Source organism: Lagenorhynchus albirostris, chromosome 8, assembly GCF_949774975.1.
Source record: "Lagenorhynchus albirostris chromosome 8, mLagAlb1.1, whole genome shotgun sequence".
NCBI classification, from domain to species: domain Eukaryota; kingdom Metazoa; phylum Chordata; class Mammalia; order Artiodactyla; family Delphinidae; genus Lagenorhynchus; species Lagenorhynchus albirostris.
In genome coordinates, this window is record NC_083102.1 from 17538156 (window position 1) to 17561458 (window position 23303).

The 23303-nt window shown below is 36.7% G+C and overlaps 1 protein-coding gene across 6 annotated transcripts in view; it reads left to right on the forward strand.

Moving 5' to 3' along the window:
- The window catches only part of CNOT4 (CCR4-NOT transcription complex subunit 4), a 141960-nt gene that overhangs the window by 76899 nt on the left and 41758 nt on the right, over positions 1 to 23303 (forward strand). For 3 of the 6 annotated variants that reach the window (XM_060156599.1, XM_060156601.1, XM_060156603.1), the window contains exons 4-7: positions 6209 to 6295; positions 7053 to 7154; positions 7901 to 8026; positions 10774 to 10907. In XM_060156599.1, the coding sequence (XP_060012582.1) occupies positions 6209 to 6295; positions 7053 to 7154; positions 7901 to 8026; positions 10774 to 10907 (449 nt within the window). The remainder of the gene's footprint in view (positions 1 to 6208; positions 6296 to 7052; positions 7155 to 7900; positions 8027 to 10773; positions 10908 to 23303) is intronic. The other 3 variants (XM_060156600.1, XM_060156602.1, XM_060156604.1) reach the window with 1 other exon arrangement.

The following is a 23303-nucleotide window of genomic DNA, read 5'->3' on the forward strand; positions in this document are numbered from 1 at the left end:
TCAGAGGGAGGATTGTAGTGAATATGATTAGGGAGGTGGGAATCTTTGAACTTGGCTAAGTGGGCTAAAGGCCCCAGAAGGAGGAAATTTAAGGTGTCTATACATTGATTTTGTACAAATCAGTTTAGAGACAATAAAAAATATTTATTGCTGATAAGTTTACTGTGTATTGAGGCTGTGAAGGGCTTCATGATCAGTAGAGGAGAAAAATCAGGGTGACCTTACTAAGAAGGCTTTATCATTGGTAATAAATGTGGGGGCAGCTCAAGAATTACTAGGACCTAGGTCCAGAGATGCTGGCATTAGTGGGCTACATGATCTTCCGGAGACGTTCTTTCCAAAGTCAGAGGGTTCATACTGGAGAAGACTTCTTTAATAAGAGATGATAAGGAGAGAGCTCATTTTAGGCCTATGACTTAACCTCAGCAGCCACTTCTCCCTTTTTCCTAAATCTAATACTTAACTCCCCAGACAGGCAGAATCCCACTTCACTCTTGAACACTGCCACAACTTTGTCCCAACGCTTCTGTCTCCCTCTTTCAACACTATTTTTTTTTCCAACCAGAGATCATTTCTTGCCTCTGCAAGTTTTTTATTTACCTACCTCTATTTATTCCTACTAATTTTTTTTTTTTTTTTTTTTTTTGCTGCACCATGCAGCTTGTGGGATCTCAGCTCCTTGACCAGGGACTGAACCTGGGCAATGGCAGTGAAAGCGTGGAATCCTAACCACTAGGCGACCAGGGAATTTCCTGCTACTCCAGTAAATTAATGGAACTTTTATTTTGATTTTATAACTCTTGGATATGGATGTACTTGCTTTTCTTAATACAAAATCCAGTCACCTGTGGTACTGGAGGCATACAGAGCACCACCCAAAGGCTGGATAAAATTAAGCCATAGTCTCAGTCTGATGTTTGGATTATAGGTTTCCTACCTCTTCTCTAGAATCTGTGGTTTGCTTTTACTTATGTACAGAGATTTCTTATTTTCATTTCAAATAACATGATGTTAGTAAGATTAATCTGAAGAACTATTACACAGAAAGAAATTAATCTAGGGGTTGGCTAGTGAGAGAGAACATTTTATCATGAGTCTAAATATACTTAAAAATCACTGTCCTGGTTTTATACTTTTGAAATCATTGTGCTTGGTGAGAGGACAGTGAATTTTCTTTTTTTTTTTTTTTTTTTTTTTGCGGTACGCGGGCCTCCCACTGTTGTGGCCTCTCCTGTTGCGGAACACAGGCTCCGGACATGCAGGCTCAGCTGCCATGGCTCACGGGCCCAGCCGCTCTGCGGCGTGTGGGGTCTTCCCTGACCGGGGCACGAACCCTTGTCCCCTGCATCGGCAGGCGGACTCTCAACCACTGCGCCACCAGGGAAGCCCGTGAATTTTCTTAAACATTAGTTTCTCTCTCTTATTTCTCTTGAAAGCCTAGGAAGACCAGAGATTAGTGTTTTAGTTATTAAATCCTACTACTTCTAAATATTATCTTTAAAATTTTTCTTAATGTAACTGTCTAACCCTTTCAGATTGGAAAAGTTAAAGTCAGCTTCATTAGAAAACTCGAAGTTTCAAATTGTTAGGGTAACTTTTGAGACAAAGAAGATCCCTGTGATTTACTTATTTTTGGATGATGACAGTTTGATATTTGACTGAATTCTGATTAGCAAAACAGGAACATTTAGGAAAATTTAAAGCTTGTTTTGAAAATAATTTTTGTACATCTGAAAACTTCATGCCAAGATTGATAGTCAAATGTATTCATTTATCGCTCAATAGAAAAAAAAAACTATCTTAGAAGATATGGTAATTAGAGGTAATGATTAGAGGTAATCATCTCCTAAATCCTAAAAATTTATATTGTCAGAACCTAATTCATTCATTCTGTAAATTAACTCTTGAATACTTACAATCTGTTAGGTTCTTTGATGTTGGAGATGAAGTGGTTTAGCAGACAGTCTCTACCCGTACAAGCTTACAGACAGTGGAGAAGACAGAATTAAGTCCTTGTAGGCATGCTGAGCATTTATAAACGGAAGTACAGGGCTTTTTGAGAACATGTAACAGTGGGGAATTTAGCTAGTACAGAGATCCACAAAAAGCCTCCCTGAGGAAAGGATGATTAAAAATGATTAGGAATTAGCTGGGCAGCGAATAAGGACAAGGATGTTTCAGGTTCGTGACTGTGTGAAAGAGCAGCTTGTTGGAGGAACTGAAAGACTTTAAAGACGCAAACATTTCATTTTACAAACGGGAAACCGAGGCACAAAGAAGTTGAGTGACTTGCCTAGGATCACTCAGCTATTTCATAGCAGAGCCAGGGCTAGAAACCCAGCCCCATCCTCCCCTCTCTGGTCTTAAAGCTCCTATTCCAATGTATTTTACACCAGTGAATGGTCTGTTGTTCCTCCATCCGTCCATTTATCCATCCATCCTTCCATCTGCTTACCACATTTTTTATTTTCTCTGTGGTGTTCATGAACACTTGACTGTGTTCCCAAAGAATATATAGGAAGACATTTTACACATTAGGTATGCCATTGGGAATTTATAATTCTATCATGTGGCCTTTTATATGGTAATGAGTACTAAAGTTGGCTCACTGTGAAGTAAATATAGGACATTAAATATATGGGTAATGTGGTGATATGCAGGGTGTTCTGCCTGCTACCCATACTCTTTACCTTTTTTATTTACTAGAGTATTGTTTTGCTCGTTGACTTATGTTCAGACAGAATCTGTAATGTGCAACTTAATATAGAGCGTCTAAATTATTTAAATTTCCCTTGCCTGGGCAAACCATTTCTTATCAGCCATAGGCCATTTTCTAATACATTAAGGCCCACTAGTGTTTTATATCCATGTTATTCTTCTTTTTTTTTTAAGATTTAGATCTGTATTTATTTATTTATTTGGCTGTGTTGGGTCTTAGTTGCAGCGTGTGGGCTTAGTTGCCCTGCAGCATGTGGGATCTTAGTTCCCTGACCAGGGATCGAACCCTCATCCCCTGCATTGGAAGGCGGATTCTTAATCACTGGACCACAAGGGAAGTCCCCCATGTTACTCTTTTTGTTCAATACTAAGACAGTTTAATTTTTCAATAAGCATTTATTAAGTACCTACAGTGTGCCAGGCATTGTGTAAGACATTGAACATAAACCAATAAAAAGGTAGCCCCTGTTTATTTATAAAAGCAACAGTACACTATGAGGAGTGCTGTGTGCTGTGGAGGCACAAGAGATGGTACCTGACCTTGGGGGAAGATGTGTACTCTCCTGCTATCTCTGGGGTAAAGTGCTTCAGATACAGGAATTATACAAATGCTTCTGGATGAGAAAGAGCTCAGTCTGCAAATGATTTGTTTGGCTGGAAAATTAGAGTGAAATGGTGAGAGAGGAGGCTGACAAGGTAAGTGGTAAGGGATAATGAAGGGCTTTTAAAACATGCTAACGAGTTTGCACTTTATCTTAAAGGCAATGGGAAGCTGTTAACTATTCTTAAGAACAGAATGACATGGCTAGATTTGTGCTTTGAAAGTATTATTCTGGCTCCTCAGTGTAATTATGTACAAATCTTATGTTGTTATGAAGGTGTTATCCATAAGCCAGCTTTTAACCTTTCAGACCCAGTACCCACTTTTTTTTAAACTTATATTTTATAACACCCTTTAAGTTTCATGCAATGAGTTCTTGATAATATCTGTCTGTGTAGATACATACTTTGAAAAAAATGAAGGAGAAATTAAAAATTATAAAAAGACTATTTCTGCATGTAAATACTTGGGTAGCTCTGCTCTAGAACCTTGCTACTCAAGGTGTGGCCGCTGGGCTGGTAGCATTAGTATCACCTGGGAGCTTAATTATGCAGACTCTCAGGGTCTGAAATATGTATTTTAACTAGATTCTCAAATGACTTGTATGCATATATAAGTTTGTAAAGTACTTTTTTTTCCAGTATGTTATAAAATAGGTGCTTGCATCTGTTTGTAGAATCACTGTGAATATGACAACTACAAAGGCAGATTGTTACAGGTGTATGTATTGGCACCTCAGGTACCATGAAGTGCCAATGATGTGATTTTTCTGAAACAATTCTTAGTAAAATTTCAAACAAAGCACTTGTGGTAGTCCCTTAATTACACACTATTTGCTTTTAAATTCAACATATGTCAAAACTGTGGGGAACTACTTTATGTTTATAATTTGTTTCTAGGTTCACTTAATTGTAAACAGGCCTCTCAGCTAGATGAATGTCTTGTAGAACATTCAAAAGTGGTGCAGGACAATTCTTTGTGGTACAGGGCTAGCCTGGGTGCTGTAAGCTTTCCCTGGCTCCCATCCACTGAACACGAATAGTGTCTCCCAGTTACTTTGACAACCTCCCCTAATAAAAGCTCCCACAGAGTTCCAAAATGTTCCAGCTTCCCTTGATGCTGCCTTTATTGAGAACTACTGCCGTAAACTTGGATATGATATGAGCTGCTGATGCAGCACAACTTGTAACCAGCCTGAATCCTTTGAAGCAGGTATTTTGGCTGAGGCCTTTTGCTGAGTTGGTATGCATCAAGCTGGAATATTGAATACAGTTCTATACTCCACTGGCCAGAAAGCTTTTCAAGGTATACTCTTCCCTAACCCTCTGTTCTAAGACTTTTTTGTGAACAACCCAAGAGTCATTGCCTTTACCACACCTACCGCCATATCCCTCGGGGGATTTGGGTAGAAGAAAGATTTAAAGCCAATGTAGTCACTTCACCTTCTAATCCATTAAAATTGGCTGTAGAAACATAAGGCCTAAACCCTATACTTATAAAAACCTAAAATAAAATAAGGTAAAAAAATTTAAATAAATCAAGTTGAAAACTGTTAAGAATTAATGACACCCCCAATCACAGAGTGTTTCACAAAGCTTTGGTTCTGTCAGATGCAGAACATATTAGCTAAGTTGCAAGTATGTGAGAATATTATCAAGAGTATAAGAGTATTTGGTAAGGATACTTTGCACACACTTGAACAGATATGTGCATAAAGCCTTCATTGAGTGGGAAGCAGCCTCATAGCACAGGGAGATCAGCTCGGTGCTTTGTGACTGCCTGGAGGGGTGGGATAGGGAGGGTGGGAAGGGGGGAGACGCAAGAGGGAAGAGATATGGGAACATATGTATATGTATAACTGATTCACTTTGTTATAAAGCAGAAACTAACACACCATTGTAAAGCAATTATACCCCAATAAAGATGTTAAAAAAAAAAAAGCTTTCACTGAGAGAGAGCTTGCTATTTGGAGAGATTGTAAGAACAGTAGGTCTATAGATGAATTCTAGGAAAAGAACAAATTTAATTTTGAGGTAGTTGCAAATCATGGGAGAGGTTTTTGTATCAGGTTAGCCAAGGTTAAGTAAGTTTTAGAGAAGCTAAGTGAATGCATATAGTGATCACATAGTAAAGGAGATGACACAAGTACGAGGGAAAATGACCACAAAGAAGTAACCAGGTAGTAGAGAAAATATTGTATAAATTTGTTTCCCCAGTTTTTTTTTCATCCATAACCTCACATTTGTTATTTATTAGGAAAAAGAGAGAAAAAAAAACAGGAGACAGTTGAGAAATCGTGAAATTGACATAAGGAAAATTTATTGACACACACAGAGTAATAAAGCATAGAAGTTTGAAGAACATTCTGTTACCATATTTGGAATGCATAACTTATAAATAATGCTTTAATATAATATATAAAATATTATATACAATAGATTTATGAGTAAAGACTGTCTCTACTGGTGTCTGTTCTTGAGTTTCTGTTTCTGTTTAATACATAATCTTGGTCATTGTTCTGAGAATTACTTTCTTATAATGATCATCTATTAATGAAAATGTGGTTAAGATATTTGATCTGTTTTGTGTTTAAGAATACTGTGAAGCTAAAATCCCTTAGATTATTGGTGTAGATATTAGAATGTAATAGATAATACTGAACTTGGTCTCAGTTTCTATTCAGTGGGTCAATAAAGAATAGCTTTTAGACTTTGTTGATGTTTTCCTGTAGGTTAACCACACAAATTGTAATTAGGAAGTAGTCACATTTACTAGAAAACTTTAAAAATTATTTTATTTTCACTGAAGAGGGATGGTATATGTCCCCATTATAAGGATAAAGTTGATGAAATGGAGACAGTTTATACCTTATTTCTTCTTCTTTTATAGGTTTTAAAACGACCAGAATATTTTGGGAAGTTTGGTAAAATACATAAAGTTGTCATCAATAATAGCACATCATATGCAGGCTCACAGGTAACTAATTATAGGGATTTTTGCCTTTCCTCCTTATGGTCTGGGCTTGACCTGGGCTGCTCAGAAGGAAAACTTGCTTTCTGTGATTAGAAAGCTTAAGGGTCAAAGATTTAAGCAGTGTAGTGACCTCTGTTGGTGGGGTGGGGGAATTTTTGGTGCTTATTTGACCTTTTCAGGACTTAACTGTGATAGTAATAAGACGGAAATAGTAAAACAAAGATCTAGTGATGGTTTGAAGGGGAGGGGGAATTGAGTCTATTATCAGGCAGTTAAATTATATAATGATTTCTAATTAATAATGTTTTCAGATATTGTGAACTTAATACAGCGTCTTTGTTATGCTGGTATTAGCAGATAGAATACTCTTACAGATTGCATTTATTTTGGGGAGAACATAGTTTGACACTGTCTTCAAATCTTATTTTTTTTTATCTAACTTTCAAAGTATGTTTTTTTGTAACCTTGACGAGCCTGTCAGATGACTTTTTAAAAAAATATATGCCAAGCCAAAGATGATATTTTATTCATATTTATTTTAGTCTACTTAAAATCAGATAAAATTCATTAAGTATGATTATCTTAAGATGAACTAGTATATGGTTTAATCAAAGCTACTACTACTTCTAATCATTATCATTATTATTAATGAAAGTAGTAGTAAAGGCCTTTAGAATTCCTTAGGCAGGTTGCAAGATAATTTTGTTGTTGTTAAGTTTTTGTTGAATTTGATACTAATAACAGTGGGTTTTCACTTTAGGGTCCAAGCGCCAGTGCTTACGTAACCTATATCCGGTCGGAAGATGCTCTCAGAGCCATACAGTGTGTCAACAATGTGGTGGTAGATGGCAGAACACTTAAGGTAATACGGTCCTCTTGATTTTTTTTTTTTTTTAAGGGGGAAGGGATAACATGTATTAACTAGAGAAGAGCGTAGCTTTTACATATTACATGAAGGGAGTCTAATTTGAAGATTGCTTCTTAGGCATCCATTCCAACCTATGACAGCTAATTTGTTTATAGCTGACCTATGTAGGGTCCTGTTTTACCAGCTAGGAGTAAACACATTCATTATTAAGGGATAATCTTTAAAAATCTCCTTATATTTACACATATTTTGTGAAAATGGATTTATTACTCTCCTTGTCAGAAATAGATAATTGTTCTGATTTGTTGTCCTTAAATATTTGGGCATTGATCAGTTCAGGTTTGCATGAAGGGTCCCACCAAGCAATGCTTTTAAGTAAGTGGAAGAAGGATGGCATAATTAGAAAAAGGAATTTGCCTTATGTGCCTAACCACTTAAAACATGGAACAGATTTTGTCTTTCTACTCTTCTGACCTCTAGGGAAATAATCTGGGTGCTCAAGCTCTGGAAACCATAGGCCGAGATTTTTTTTTTAGTTCTTTTAAATGATCATCATCTTTAATAAATCCTGCTAATAATAGTTTAGTTCTCTAGTATTCACAGCCATACTTTGTTTTGTTGTGCCTGTGCCTCATTTTAGGTGAAATGAAAACACTAAATATGGAAATTTTCATTGTGGTGTCAGTTCACATTTTGGGTCTTTTTCCCTCCCCCCCTCCGCTTTCCTCCTCTTGCTGCAGGCATCTCTAGGTACAACAAAATACTGCAGTTACTTCTTAAAGAATATGCAGTGTCCAAAGCCTGACTGCATGTACCTACATGAATTGGGGGACGAGGCGGCCAGCTTCACAAAAGAGGAAATGCAGGTAGTAAAGTAATGTGAATTATCAACTTTGCAGAAAAGGAAGTATTTTTCTTTATAAGTTAAAATTACAAAAGCAAAAACTAAGAATTTTCTTTTTATTTAAACTGGTATTACTTTAAAGTAGCATTTTCCAAATACATAGTGTTCCATGGAATATCAGTTCTGCAGGATATTGTTACAATAAAAGTGGTTCTGTGGTCCACTAAGTTTGAAAATGCTTGATTAATGAAGATAAATAGATTCCCCCCCCAACCCCAGCAACACTTCTTAGAGTCTTTAATATGCTAATACATATCCCAGAGGGGTATGTAGAACCAGGACTTAATTGACCAAGGAAAGCATTTTGGTAAATGCTACTTTAGGGGGAATGTCAGCAAAATGAAAGCTAAGTGGGATATTGTAATTATGAGGTCCCCCACCCCATCTCTACTCTTCACAGAGCATGCTAGAAAATAATACTCTATTAGATGCTGCTGAAAAGCTAACATTATTTTTATAAAATGATTCTTCCCATGAAAGTATCCAGTGAGTCAGTGTCCTGTAAAGGGTGAATTGAAGGCTTATTTTCCTGTGTTCTTTTTTACATTTCCTGTTCTCCTGTCTCCTTTCAATTTGTAGTATAAACATGCCTTTACAAGTAAAAATGTTGACCATACGGCATATTAAATGAGGATTATGCCAAAGCACAATACTGCACTTCCCTGTTATAGGTGAGGACTTCAGATTGTTGCTGTGGACTTTTGCAGGAATACTTCTCATTTAGAAGGTGGGGGGCATTGATTACTGCCTTTCATTCTCCAAGTCAAGCTAGAGACAGTCTAGGAGGGGCTCCTTTCAGAGCAGATTGTTAAATGAAATGAAATATTACCTTTTTTGACTTGGAGTTACTACAGATTAAATCCCATTATAATAAATATATTGGGATTTCTTGACAGTATGTATTGTCTTTATGATCTAAAAACAGTGTTAAAATAAGTTCTCTGTGATATTTAACGGGGATGGATGACTTACTTATTTCTTGCTTATCCAATAAATGCATCTTGATTTTTTTCTTCTTTTGGATGAAGTCTAAGGTTGAACCATTTCATGCTGAATTTTGACTAGTGGGAACTGTGTTTTACCCATGGGTACTATTACAATGAAAATCTCTGTCAAGGAATTTCTAAGCCCCAGTTGATCTCACTTAAGTATTATTGAAGAGTAAAAGGACATGGATGGACAGTCCCTTAGAATTTATTTGTAATGGGATTTAACCTGTCTCTATGAACTGCCCCTGTTAAATCATTTGAATACCAATTTGAGCTCTTTGTGGCTAACGAAAGCCATAATGTCTCCTGAAGTATTGCTTGCAGAAAGAATTTTCAGGGCTTTTTATGTTTTAAAGATGTAAAACCCGCATCTAAACTGTGTTTTTTCTTAACAATTTAAAATTCATTTCATATTGTTGTCCTGAATTCATCTTGCTCTTCTTTATCTTAGTTCAGAATTACTTTGAAAAGGGGTTTCCTCGTTAAAACACTTTGTCAATGTAGAAAGGAAACTTGAGCAAATTATATCATGGCAAAAACCAGATCTTTCCTTGTTACTGCATAACTCAAAATTTAGTACCATATGAAATATTTATAGACCCAGGTGAACAGGCAAGAGCCCTCTCAGAACAGGGAACAATGCATTGTGCAATATATATGATACAGTTGTGCTCAATTAGATGATACTGCCCTTGTTTTTATTGTTTTGTTTTTGCTTTGATCTGTTCTGTTCTGGTTTTGGTTTTCCCATAACATCTATTTAGACCACACTTTTAAAATAATTAACAACCCTGCAGGTAAGTAAAAAATGTCATTGCAGTCATAATATACATGCAGATAGTAAAAAGTTATTCAGAGTAATTTCATTGTACTGTAATTTATTTTTTGTATGTGCCTAGTTTCCACAGTCAGTCTTTCTGATTTATTCCATCACATTTGTGACACTGCCTTCTGATAGACAGCTACCAACTCCAGTAAATACAGAGTTGTCTTTGTTGTGTATAGAGCAGGGATTCACAAACTTTTTATGTAAAGGGCCAGTTAGTAAATATTTTATGTTTTCTGGGAATATGATCTCTGCAGCAACTACTCAACTTTGCTGTTGTAGCACAAAAGAGGTCATAGATAACACATGAATGAATGAGCATGAGTGTTCCAGTAAAACTTTATTTATAAAAACAAAGTGGCTGGCTCTAAATTGCCATCCTCTGGTCTAAAGTTTAAAATATATTAACTTTTATGTAAAAACAAATTAATGTGCTAATTAGTGTTAGGATAATGAAAAATATAGTAAAACTCTTCATCTGTGTGTTACTTATCAATCTTCTAAAAAGAGAGACTAATTTTTCAGTGATTTTCAGAAACTTCTGTGATGACCTGTTAGAAGACTTAATTCTTATGTGAAAGATGGGGAAGTAAGTTTAAAAGGGCCCCTCTAGTTTTTTAAACTAGCAACAATGTTGTCTGTTAATATTCTTTTCTCCACATAAAGTGGGTGATGAAATGCCTTAGTTAATGGAATATGTCTCCTGTAGTTTTGTTGCAAGAACTTTCATTGGTCTAGAAGTTCTGTGACATTTTCCTCACAGGTTTCTCTGACGCCATGACAAATCCTTATGTGTTTTATTTAGAATAGCTTTAGTAATTCATAAAGTACATCAGCATTTTATACCAGCCACTTTGTGAGTCCCACTGCAGTTTTAATTTCTTCTTCCACTAGGCGGGTAAACACCAAGAATATGAACAGAAGCTACTTCAAGAATTATATAAATTAAACCCCAATTTTCTTCAGCTGTCTACGGGTTCAGTTGATAAGAATAAGAACAAAGTGACACCACTGCAGAGGTATGATACGTAAGTACCGATATTAGTGTAATCAGATACCTTACCTTCATGTCTGTCAATCTTCTCTTTTCATTCTACATCTTTTTCAGGCAGGATCCTTCTTGACAATGTCTGTCATTTGTGCAGAATTGTTGTACTATATAGGAAATGTTGAGTCACAATTTCTGGGTTTGAATATTTGCTGCCTGCTGCTCCCTGGTAATACTGCAGATGAGCCTCTTGATGCTTCCCCTTTGCATTGATTTGCAGACTACCCTGAGCCCTGGGAACACTCTCCTTGATAAAAAGGAAATTAAGAGATGTGGGTTATTTAAAAGGCTCTTGTCACCTAATTGGGGTTTCCCTCCTGATGTAATGAGGGGGAAAACACTGTAAAAGGGACAGTGGGCGTTATCTGAAGCATTTTTTGTTGGGGATAGAAGTATTCATGGTTGTCTAGTCTCAGGAATCACCGAAGTCTTATGTCCTCTGAGTGAGGAGGGTATCCCATATTCAGATCTTATTCATCTTGGAGACAACTTATTTTTGCGTAGACCTATATTCTGTTGATGTTTAAACAAATTTATAATTTTATGTATTGAGTCTTATTCTGATATGGTGATCTTCACATCTTGGATTGTATTTGGTTATGGCCTGTGAGAAAATGGTATGATTAATAAAACAATAATTTGGGGGTTATACTTTATTATGAATGTACCTTAAGTTTGATGTGTCAGGATCTTTTTTTTTTTTGATAAGTCTGACTTTTGTAAAGTGAATTCATTTAAAGTAAATAGCTGTAATTAATTTAAATAGGTCGATTTTCTTTTTAAAAAAATTTATTCCAAAGTTAAATTCGTTTAAGTGATGTTTTAAATGTCTGGTTATTACATAGTCCCATTGTAGTCCCATGTTTATTTAGCACTAAAATAATGTAAGGGCCATTTTTTAAACATAGCTAATAATAACTACAGGAATTGTTATCAGAGCCAGTTTCTTCAAAACTTATTCTTGTATTTAAATTCTTGAAGTCCTTGTTAAGTTTATTCACTTTGATAGTAAAGATTATTTATAAAGGCAATTCAAATTTAAATACTTCCTATTTATTTGCACACACATATGTACATGTGTATATAAATATATGAGGCCATAGAGCAAAACATAAGATTACTATATAATAAACTATGTGAAATTTGTTTTATCAAAGCTAAGAATAAAAGCTAAGTTTAAAATCTTCTTGGGTTGATAAGCTTTGACCCTTTCCGTTGATCTTTTTGTCCCCACCCCATATGTTTATTTTATTATGAACCTATGCTATTATTTACCTCATTGGTTGCTAACTCTGTAGTGCATTATATAAGAATGAGGTTATTGTAGTAAAAATTTATTTCAGATGCTTTTAAATACACATCTTTATTCTCATTAAAAGTGTTGTCATTCTAATTAAAGTCATATTCTGGTTTATAGCCCCTAGAGAATTCAGAGCAGAAACGTAAAATTTAGATGATCTCTTTGCTACATTTGTTATTCCCTGAATATAAAAGTCATGTTTCTATTGAAGGAAATCTGAAAAATATACAAAAGCATAAAGAAGAAAGTAAAAATTGTATGTGATCTCAATACTCAGACGTTTTCACTGAAAATGATTTGATGTATCTTCCTTGCAGTGTATATTTCCTTGTAGTCCTTTTCCTTCCTGTGAATGTATATATACACAAAACACATTGGTTTGTTACATTTTAAAATTTAATACCCATTATTATGAATATTTTCCCATGTTATGAAAGCAATTTTTATGACTGTGTAGTATTCCATTATATGTGAGTATTTAAAATTTATTAAACCAGTCTCCTGCTGATGTATATTATCTTACTTTCATTTTGGTGCTATTATTTATAATACTGTGATGAACATTTTTTCATGTAAACATTTTGGTTATAGTTTTGATGCTCTTAGAACCTCTGAGTCAATGATTGTGAGTACCTGTTTACTTGAATTGAGTATTTTTTTCTGCACATTTACCAATTTGATAAACAAAAAATCTCATTTTGATTTATAGTTGATTAATATAGTGAACTTATGCATTGTGAATTCGTATCTCTTTGCCATGTTTTATTGGTATTTAAGTGTTTTCTGTGCAGTATATAGACTGGCTTCTCCCATTAGTTGACCAAGTCTGTTTGTTTCAAAATACTTGAGTTTATAGATCAATTTTGGGAGAATTTATATTCTGCAGTATAACATTGAATCCTCTCAACCATTAATGTGGTATATCTCTCTATTTAAGTCTTTGGTGTCTCTCAGGAAAGATTTTTTTTGGTCTTTTCCCTGCATTTTAAAATCGGATCTCCCACCATCATCTCTTCCTACTTGAGAATCCCTAGGCTAAAAATTAAAGAACAGTGTTAGAAAGTGGTGCTAGCAGGCATCCTGTTGCATTACTTTTATAGAGATCTCTCCAGTGTTTTATTCACTCTTAAATATGATTTTAACCATTTATTTGAGATAAATTTTTAATCACAATAAGAAAATACCTTGCTATTTTTAATTTATGAGCTTTTTTCTTTAGATTGGAAGTGAAAATTGGAATTTACAAATGTCTTTTTAGCATTTTAACAGTAGTTAGCTTTCTTTATTTTTTTTGTGATCCCTTATTAAAAGATTTACTAATATTTTATTGACTTTGCCTTCATATAAGGTGTAGTCAGAGCACATTTGTAACTGTTTCAGTAACAGGAGAGGAGTGTTATAGCAGCCACAAGTTGTAGAGGAAAAAAAGAAGAAAAAGGGGAATTTAAAACAGTATTCCCATTTGATAATTTTGCCCAAAACCAGTGCAACTGAACTTCAGCGGGGACCAGAATAAATTTTGACATAGTTACCTTTGCTTTGCATAAGTACATGATATAGGAAGGTTTTGGGGGGAGGGAGAAGGGTTGTTTTTTGTTTGTTTAATGCAAGTCCCCCAAATTTATTAAGGACAGTTAATGGCCCAGGTTACAGAGAGTTGTGGGTTTGTTGTTTTGGTTTTTTGGCAGCTCCTATAGTTTGTTTTCTTTCCATGCTAACCCCTGTAAGAGAGTAAGTTTGACTGTCAGTATTACTGAAAGTCTGCTTTGCTCTTCATTTCTACGTTGCCACCATACAAGGTACAGTGGTAGGGATGAATTTGTAGATAAGTTTGTATAAAGTTATATAAATTTGTAGATAAGTTTAGTCTGCCAAGTTAGAAAGATGAGCAGTACAACTCTTTCTATGGTCCTGCCCTACAGAGAACATTTTTCTTATTCAAGATAAATTGAGAATTAGACTTTCCAGGGACACAAAGAAAAAGAATGGTTCCTTTTCCTCTTTTCTTGGCATTCCTGTGTAGTGAGTAGCAGTTTTAGAAGAATTGCAAGAAAACAAAACTTGGAACTTTATAGATTGACATTAAACTTAAAATGTACATTTTTCATTTGTAATTAATCCAGAGTACAAATATTAAAAGTATCATAGCTACTAATCGTCACTGAACCCTGACATGGTCCCCTGATGCACATTAATGTTAGTAAGTGAAATTTTCTATAATATGTCTTTCCTGTCTCACTTGAGTAATAAATTAGAGGATGTGTGTCATTTGTTCTTCACACACACATCCCCATTATTATGAGTTTGAGAGTGTATCAGTCAGATTGAGTATTGACTGTAGATATGCTGTTTTTCTATATTAGTAAGTTACTTTGAAATGATGAATACAAATGTAAAGAATGGGGAGTAAGGGAGCCATGCAGTAGTGATGCTTGTGGACTGGATATTTTGTTTTTAAGTTTGGGGCTTTGAGATACCTTTATTTACATTGAGGCACTATTTGTGCACCAACTGAAGACTGAGACAGGAATAGTAGTAGCTAGATGGCTGCTATATGCCCAGGACAGTGCATAGGCCTACCTACAAGTATGTGGGGGACAGATTATGGGGTGTGCAGATCACTCAAGGTAAGTGGTTCTGACTTTATGTGGCTCAAAGAAGCCACCGTTGAAGGAATCAAGATGTTCAGCTTTAGATTTAGGTAGAAAGAGGGTTGAACAGAAATTTGGTGTCTTCTGTGTTCATTTAATCTCCTCAGTAGTCCTGTGTGGTAGCCATCATTGGTATTTTACTGCTGGCAAGAATACTAAGTCTCAGAGAGTTTAGATAATTTACCAGTATCCTACACGAATAAGTGATAGACCAGATTCTGACCTAAAGTCTCTGTCACTTTTAAGCCCAAGCTCATTCTCCCACTCTGCCATTTCTTAGTCTAGAATAGGTGAAATTTAAGACTCTAACATGAATTAAAAACTCTGACATGAATCAAACTAAATCAATTAAATGAAACTATGCCATAACTGTATGTAGTTTGACCTTAAAGATCTCTGGTACTTAAGGCTTAAATATAGTGGATGTACTGTAAATTCCAAGGAAGGTTAAGCAAAACCTTCCCTAAACCACAGATTGGTGGCAGTAGAGGATAAGCTAAAGAAAAGATGAATGGAAAACTTCTATAGAAATTTGTCAGTTTTTATCACATTGAAGGAAAATGTACATCTTTAAAAAATATATACAGCTATATTTTTATTGAAAGTCAAATATAAGCTCTGAGAGACGGAAGCCATAGCCAGAGTGCCTTATTTATTTAGCAGAATGGGGGTAGTCACTGCGTGAATCCTGTTCTTCTGTACTAACATCATTTGGTAAATCCCTGAGATTTAGAAAGGATATGGTCCAGAGACTTGTACAAAATAGTCTCAGTAGAGCGTGTTAAATCACGCATAGGCTTCTGAGTATCTGTGATCTCTGAAATTTTATGTAAAATGTGTGTGTGTGTGTGTGTGTGTGTATGTGTGTGTGTGTGTGTGTGTCTAAATTTTTCTGGAGGAGGAGCAGTGTAAAGCAGTAATTCTCAAAGTATGGCCAAGTGCCATGAAAGGTAGCCTACATTTTTTTTTGTAAAATGGATCCCCAGAAAGGCATTCCCATTTTTGAAATAGGTAGATGATTTGCAGTTCCCTACTTTTATTTTTGTATAAAACTAAGGGCTGCTTACTAGTAAATTAAGTAGATAGTAAAGTTTGCTAAAATTGGATATTTACATTAAAATTCATGAATTATGAGATTTTTCTGAACTTATTTCTCAGTCTTTCCTTATTTTTCTTAAATTTTATTCCCATGATGTATTTGGATATATAAAGTTACTGCACATGTACACATACATACTTGGAAAACTAGTAAGTCAACTCTGGTATCTTGCTCCACCTAAGTAGAATATTTTCAAAAAGGATAGAGAGCTACTGGTATTTTTTCCAGAGGGTGGGTGTAATGAGGGAGGGGAAGGGAGGGGAAGGGTTATGTTGGGAGGGATGGGAGGAAACGGTTAGAGATAGAGTTTTTGGTGCCCTTATTTCTTAGACTAGAAGAAAAGGCACATCAGATGAGCAATTGTGTGTTTAAATTCAGCTTAGTATCTTTTTAAGATCAAACTTTATTACTGAAATACAAAATTATAATGAATAGATGGAGATTTTTCTGTTGTTTTTGAAAGCTTGCCACAGTCTTATGATATGTTTAGGATGGTGGATGTCCATCCTTCAGTTTTAATATTAATGATAATTAATTTTTTGTGCTTACTAGTAATCAGAACATTTATTTTCATTCATATTTGGTATGTCCTGGAGTTATGAGAAAATTCCAATTAGAATCATATTTGCCACCTACAGTTAGTCTAGGTTTATTGAGGCTTTTTTTTCTTGCCATGTTAATTGTGTCATGTTACTTAAGATGTGGCCATATTTTAGTAGCAAAGTGATATTTTCAATGTTAATGTATATTTGAAGCCCCTGTATCAAAATAAATTCTATAAAAGCAAGCTTCCTGTCTATAACTTAAATTCGTCCTTTGCAGTAGCAAATGTTTATCTCAGTTATTTAAGACTCTGGTGAGCATGAAAAATTAAAATGAATTATTCTCAATAAATATGGGAATATTTAGGAGCGGTGTGAATATGTACTTGGGTATATAGTAACATGACAGAAATTTGGAAATGTCCATTATATTGACATCTGGCTTAAATTTTACTTTATATTCAAAATGCAACAAAAATTAGTACAACCATGACTACTATTTTTATCTTGTGAAAGTGAGAAACAAGGGAACTAGACTTCCTCAGTGTTTTTCCTATCCCACTCCCAGTTCTTAAAAATGAATTTTTCTTTGATTCTTCTACTATGTGACTACTTGTTTTATGTTGCAAATTTTAGAAAGCAGCCAAGAAGACTATATTTAGGAATTTGGTGCTGTCGCCACCAAGGAAATAAAAGGAAATCAAACTCAAAACTGCCCAAAGGGCCAGTTAGAAGGTAGCAGAGTTGGCTGAGCATCTGAAGATCCAAACAGAGGCACAGCAGTGTCACACTACCTGCTTCAGATAGTTGTGAATTTTGGTTTCTTTATCTGTAAAACAGAGTATTTCAATTTGATATTAATGATTCCTTCTGGCTCTAAAGTCTAATAACTTCAGAGACTTTGAGGAGACTTGATGCCTTTTCACTGTGTTCCTTTTGCACTAGTGCAGTGATCATCAGACACTAGGTATCTCAATTTGGACTAACTGAATCAGAATCTTCAAGGACAGAATCTAGATCTATATATACTCTATACTTTCAATAGATAAATATAAATATTTATATTTTGAAAAGCTCCATAGCACCAGATTCCAACTGTTGGGTTAGTTGGAAAATATTTAATCCTGAGAAATCTGTAATTTCGCCATAGGTTTCAGAACTATTTAGGACTAGAACTTAAAAAAGATTTTTAATGAGACTGTATGAAAACACGTTTACAAATTTTCATCTGCAGGGATTTATACACACAGCTTTACCTTCTGGAAATAATATCTTGATTGTTATGAACCCTAACTACCTATTAGAATTTCTCAATCCCACTTGAAGCCATTGCTTTTCAGTCAACTGTGTGGTTCAGGGGTCTCAATTTCTCTTTCCCTTCGTGTTATTACTGGACAGCAATGATTCCAGGGCTAACATGCTATTCTTCCACTTCTTAAACCAACTGAACTATGAGTATGGATGCAGCCAGGACCTTGCGTGTTTGTTACTACAGCACAACTTGCAAAAATTCTGTTGGGACATTCTGGCCTTTCCTCGGGGCCATACCTAATTGGCTGAGACAATCTTTGATCTCTTTAATTCTGATCCAGGCTCAGAGGGCTCATTCGGAGCAAGGAGAGGCAGACCTCGAAGCACCTGTGGAAAGCCAGCAGCATGAGATTGAATCCTGGACCCTAGAATTAAGGGCTATGATGGAGAAGCTGGTGAAATCCATCAGCCAACTGAAAGACCAGCAGGATGTCTTCTGCTTCCCATGTAAGACCCAGATCCCAGTGAGAATACCCTCTATGGGCGCCCGTCAGACCAGACAGCAGCAGCTTTTGCAGGAAATTCTCAGTGAACTGGACTAAAGGAGAAAGGAGGTGCTGGATGCCTCCAAAGCACTGCTAGGCCAATTAATCACCCTAATTAATGGAAGGTCCAGCAGCAAAACACCTGCATCTGGAGCCCCCCCCCCGGACGATGGGTTGAATCAGCTGGAGAAGTGTTCACAGCTGGAGCAAAGTTGTTCTTTCACCTGAATCAGCTGCTGAAGGAACTCAGTTGCCTGGTTAGCTGTCAGGATGACCTCTGACTAAAGGGGTGGACCTGTGGAAGGCCCCATACACAGAGTTGCTTTTAGATCTGTTCCTAGCCTTTGTGGTAGAAACCCAGCCCTATGTTTCCTAAACTCCCCATTGACCCCTCATCCTCAAGATGGGGAGGAAGTTCACTGTCCAGACGAGGCTGCTGCTGAGATTCCAGGAAGACAGTGGGTCACTGACTGCAAAAGTCTCCACTGACTGTAAGCTTCATCAATTACAGTCATCCTTCAGTATTCACGGGGATCAGTCCCTTAGGATAACAAAATCCTCATATGCTCAAGTCCCTTATATAAAATGGTGTAGTATTTGCACATAACCTACACACATCCTCCTGTGTACTTTGAATTATCTCTGGATTACTTATGATACCTAATACAATGTATATGCTAAGTAAATAGTTGCTGGCACAAGAGAAATTCAAGTTTGCTTTTTGGAACTTTCTAAAATGTTTTCTCCTCTGAATATTCTTGAATCTGAGGATGTGGAACCCATGGATATTGAGGGCCAACTGTACAAAGTTTCCAGAAGTTCAACATTCTGACTTCAAACCAGAAAGCTTTGTACCCCAAGAAGGAGCAGAGTCAGGCTTTAATTTGGTACTCTGGCTGCCTGACTGGTGGAGCCGTGTTCAGGTGGTTCTGGAAAGGGCAACAATAGGGGACTGCTGGGTGCAACAGGAATCACACATTTATCAGCTTCATGGTCGGATACACCTACCAGGATCTGAAGCAGGAGCTGAAGACAGATACCCTCTGTGTGGTGATTATTTCTAACATGAACCTACTCTTGATTGCCTGGTCCTTGGTTCTCTGGTTCAGTCTGGTCAGCTCACATCCCTAGAATCGGCAGTTCTTTTCCAACGCCGCCAGGAATGCCAGCTGCTGAAGACCATCTCTGATACCTTTCTGTTGCACTTAAGTGAATCATTGGGAGGGGGTATTACCTGTTCTTGGTTGAACGATGATGAAGTGCAGCCCTGCACCAGGAGGTACTGCAGTCATTCGTGCTAACTAAAGTCCACCACTACCAACCTCTTACTGAGGCGGACTTACCCGAGAACGTGCTGTACTTCCTCTACTCCTGAAGCCCCAGGCATGAGGCTTTTGGGTGCTACTACCAGGAGAGAGTTAATCTTCAGGAACAGAGGAAATAACCTGAAACATAGGCTCATTGTGGTCTCTAACAGACAAGTGGATGAGCTAGAACAACCACTAGAGCCAGAACTTGAGTCATTAGAGGTGGAGCCCACATGGCACAGGGGGCCAGAGCTAAGCCTGGAGTTAGAGCCACTGCTTGAGCAGGGCTGGATCTGGGACCAGCACTGGAGCCCACACTGGGCATGGTATCACAAAGAGTGCCAGAACCAACCCAGGACCAGTACTAAAGCTGGAGCCTGTTCTAGAGCCATTCCCAGGGAACCCCAGGAAATAGGTCTCTATCTTCATTAGTAAATGTGATATTTATTAAAGTTTGCTTTCCTTTCTTCACCATCTTGGCATGATAATGGGTGGATGGATGTTGAATGTAAAACAACAAATTTGTTAGTATGACAGAGCTTAATGGAATTTGGACACCTGATGCCAGGAGAGTTGTGAGAACTCTGACCTGTTAGTGGTAGCTTTGAGATACGTGTTTTCTGTTCAGCCATCAGAGTGCAAGAAGTTCACATTTATTGCAATTAGACTTCAAACATACACTTTTTCTTTCTTTTGGGTTTATACATTCATTTGCAGGGAGTCCCCCATCTTTATTTGCCATTTTTGCACTTACAGTTGCACTTACTATGGCAGGTTTAATTTTAATTGACCTTTTACCTAAAAAATAAAACTTTCTAGTTATATCCTTATTTCTAAAGCTCTCATTTATTATTCCTTGAATTTGTTAATTCTTAAAATAAATTGAAGAATATACTAAAACTGAATGGAACTTAAGCTTACTAATATCTTGCCCTGATCCTGATTTTTCAGCAGCTGTCTTTGGATTGATGACAGTGATCTAGAAATTTTGATCTAGAGATCTTTGATAAAACCTTCCCAGGTAAAGCGTTAAGTGTCAATGAATCACTGCTTATGAAACTGCAGGTGGCATGGTGGAAAAGATGATATAAGTTATCCTAATTAGTTGTAGTCCGGAAACAGTCTCAAGATTTAATTCTGAATGTCATAATATTTTCATATATTGCCCTTGACATTAGCAAGATTGACTTCATCTATATTGAAAATTATTATTTAGTGCGTTTTAATGGTGGCGACTGAGGAGGTGAACCAAGATCAAGACACTGAAGTTCTTCCTATGTAATAGCTTGATTTCATCCATCTGTTTCTATGACTACTCCTTCCTCTCAACTTGAAGCCTGTATTCCCTTATTATAAGAATAGTGCAAATTTGGGGAAGGTGGCAGAGTAGATAGCCCCAGGAATCACTCTCTCCACCTGGACAACAGTTGCACTTGCTTAATCTGTCTGATGTAACTATTTTGGAACTCTGAGGTCTTTTGAAGGCTTGCAACTTCCAGGGAAAGACTTGGCACTTAACTTCGGTCAATTTCAGCCTTAGCACAGTAGCAGCTACCCCTCCCCCACCCCCAGCCACATGGCAGGTGCTATGTACATGTTCCTGGAGCAGCTTGCATATAGCTTGCGGGAGACAGGGTGGAGAAAGAGGACCGTGTTCTCAAATATTGAGGATCTCTGCTCTGAATGCTGATTATTGCTTCCAATCACAGGTGCAGACGAAGAGGCAGGCAGTCATTGTTGCACCTTTCCCAAGTTGCAAGTCCCTTCCTCTCTGAAGTGATTTCAGGGGATTTAAAGGACTGATACCCTCCTGCCATACTCCTTTAATTTTTGCTTTTTCCCCTTTTGGGAGCCAGACACTAAGACCTAGGACATTCAAAAACAACCACATATAATGGGGAAAATTAGAAAGTGACTGCATGTCCAGGGAAGGCTCAGAATAGACCTGAGAAGACCTTAAGTTTACACCTAAGACCGATTCTCAGCACAGAGACAGCCTACAACAATCAAAAAAGAAAAAAACAAAACAACAACCAGTAACAAAAAGAGCAAACACTGGAGAAGGGGAAGAATCTGATTTCCAGAGGTACCATGTTACTAGATAGATTTCAAATGGCCAGTGTTAAACAACAAATCAGACGGCATAAAAAGAAACAGAAAAGAATGGTCCATTCAAAAGAAAATAAAGCAACAGAAACCATCCCTGGAAAAGACCTAATGGCAGATATACTGGACAGAGTCTTTAAAGCAACTCTCTTAAAGATTCTTAAAGAATTAAAGGAAAATGTGGAGAAAGTCAAGAAAGTGATGTGTGAACAAAAAAGGAAACATCAATAAAAGGTAGACTTCCCAGGTGGTCTAGTGGTTAAGAATCCGCCTTCCAGTGCAGGGGCCATGGGTTTGATCCCTGGTCCGGGAGCTAAGATGCCACATGCCGCAGGGCAACTAACATGCTCTAGAGCCTGCGTGCCACAACTAGAGAGCCTGCGTGCCACAACTAAGACCCGATGCAGTCAAATAAATAAATATTTTAAAAAATAAAAGGTAGAAATTTTTAAAAGAAACTAAAAAATTCTGGAGCTGAAAAGTATAATAATTGAAATGAAAAATATTCTAGAGGAGTCAAATGCAGATTTGAGCAGGCAGGAGAAAGAATCAGCAAACTTGAAGATAGGGTGATGGAAATTATCTAGTCTGAGGAACACACACACACACACACAAAGATTGAGGAAAGGTCAGCAGAGCCTAAGGGACCTGTAGGACTCCAAGTGGACCAGCAGATGCATTACTGGAGTTCCAGGGAGACGAGAGAGAGAAAGATGCAGAGAGAATATTTGAAGAGATAATGACTGAAAACCTCCCCAATTTGCTAAATATAAACATCCAAGAAGCTTAACAAATTCTAATTAAGGTGAATTCAGAGATCCACAGTGAGACAGACATGATAATCAGGACAAAGGAGAGAATCTTGCAAGCAGCAGAAGAAAATCATCACATAGAAGGGGATCTTCAGTAAGATTATCAGCAGATTTCTCATTAGAAACTTTGGAGGCCCGAAGGCAGTGGGCTAATAGATTCAGAGTGCTAAAAGGAAAAATATACATATATACACCAGCCAAGCATCTTCTGTACAGCAAAACTGTCCTCAAAGAGTGAGGGAGAAATTAAGACATTCCCAAATAAACAAAAGCTGAGGGAGTTCAGGACCTCTAGATCTGCCCTGCAAGAAATGCTCAAGGAGTCTTGCAAGATGAAATGAAAGGACACTGGATGGTAACCCAAAGCTGTATGGAGAAATAAAGATCTCAATAAAAGTAAATAAGTGAGCTATTATGAAAGCTAGTGTTATTACAACAATGGTTTGTCACTATACTTTTTTCTTCCTATATGACTTGAGGTTAGTACATTTAAGGTCCAGTACTTTAGTGTAAAAGCTGGTATTACTGAAACTTTGGTTTGTGACTTCAAATCTTGTTTTCTACATAATTTAAGAAATTGCATTTAAAAGAATTATTGGGGGCACACAATGTATGAAGGTGTAATTTTGTGACATCAGTAACCAAAAGGGATAGGGATGAAACTGTAAAAGAGCAGAAATTTTGTATATTATGAAAGTTAAGTTAGTATAAATTTAAGGTAGACTGTTGTGACTTCAGAATAGTAAATGTATTTCCCATGCTA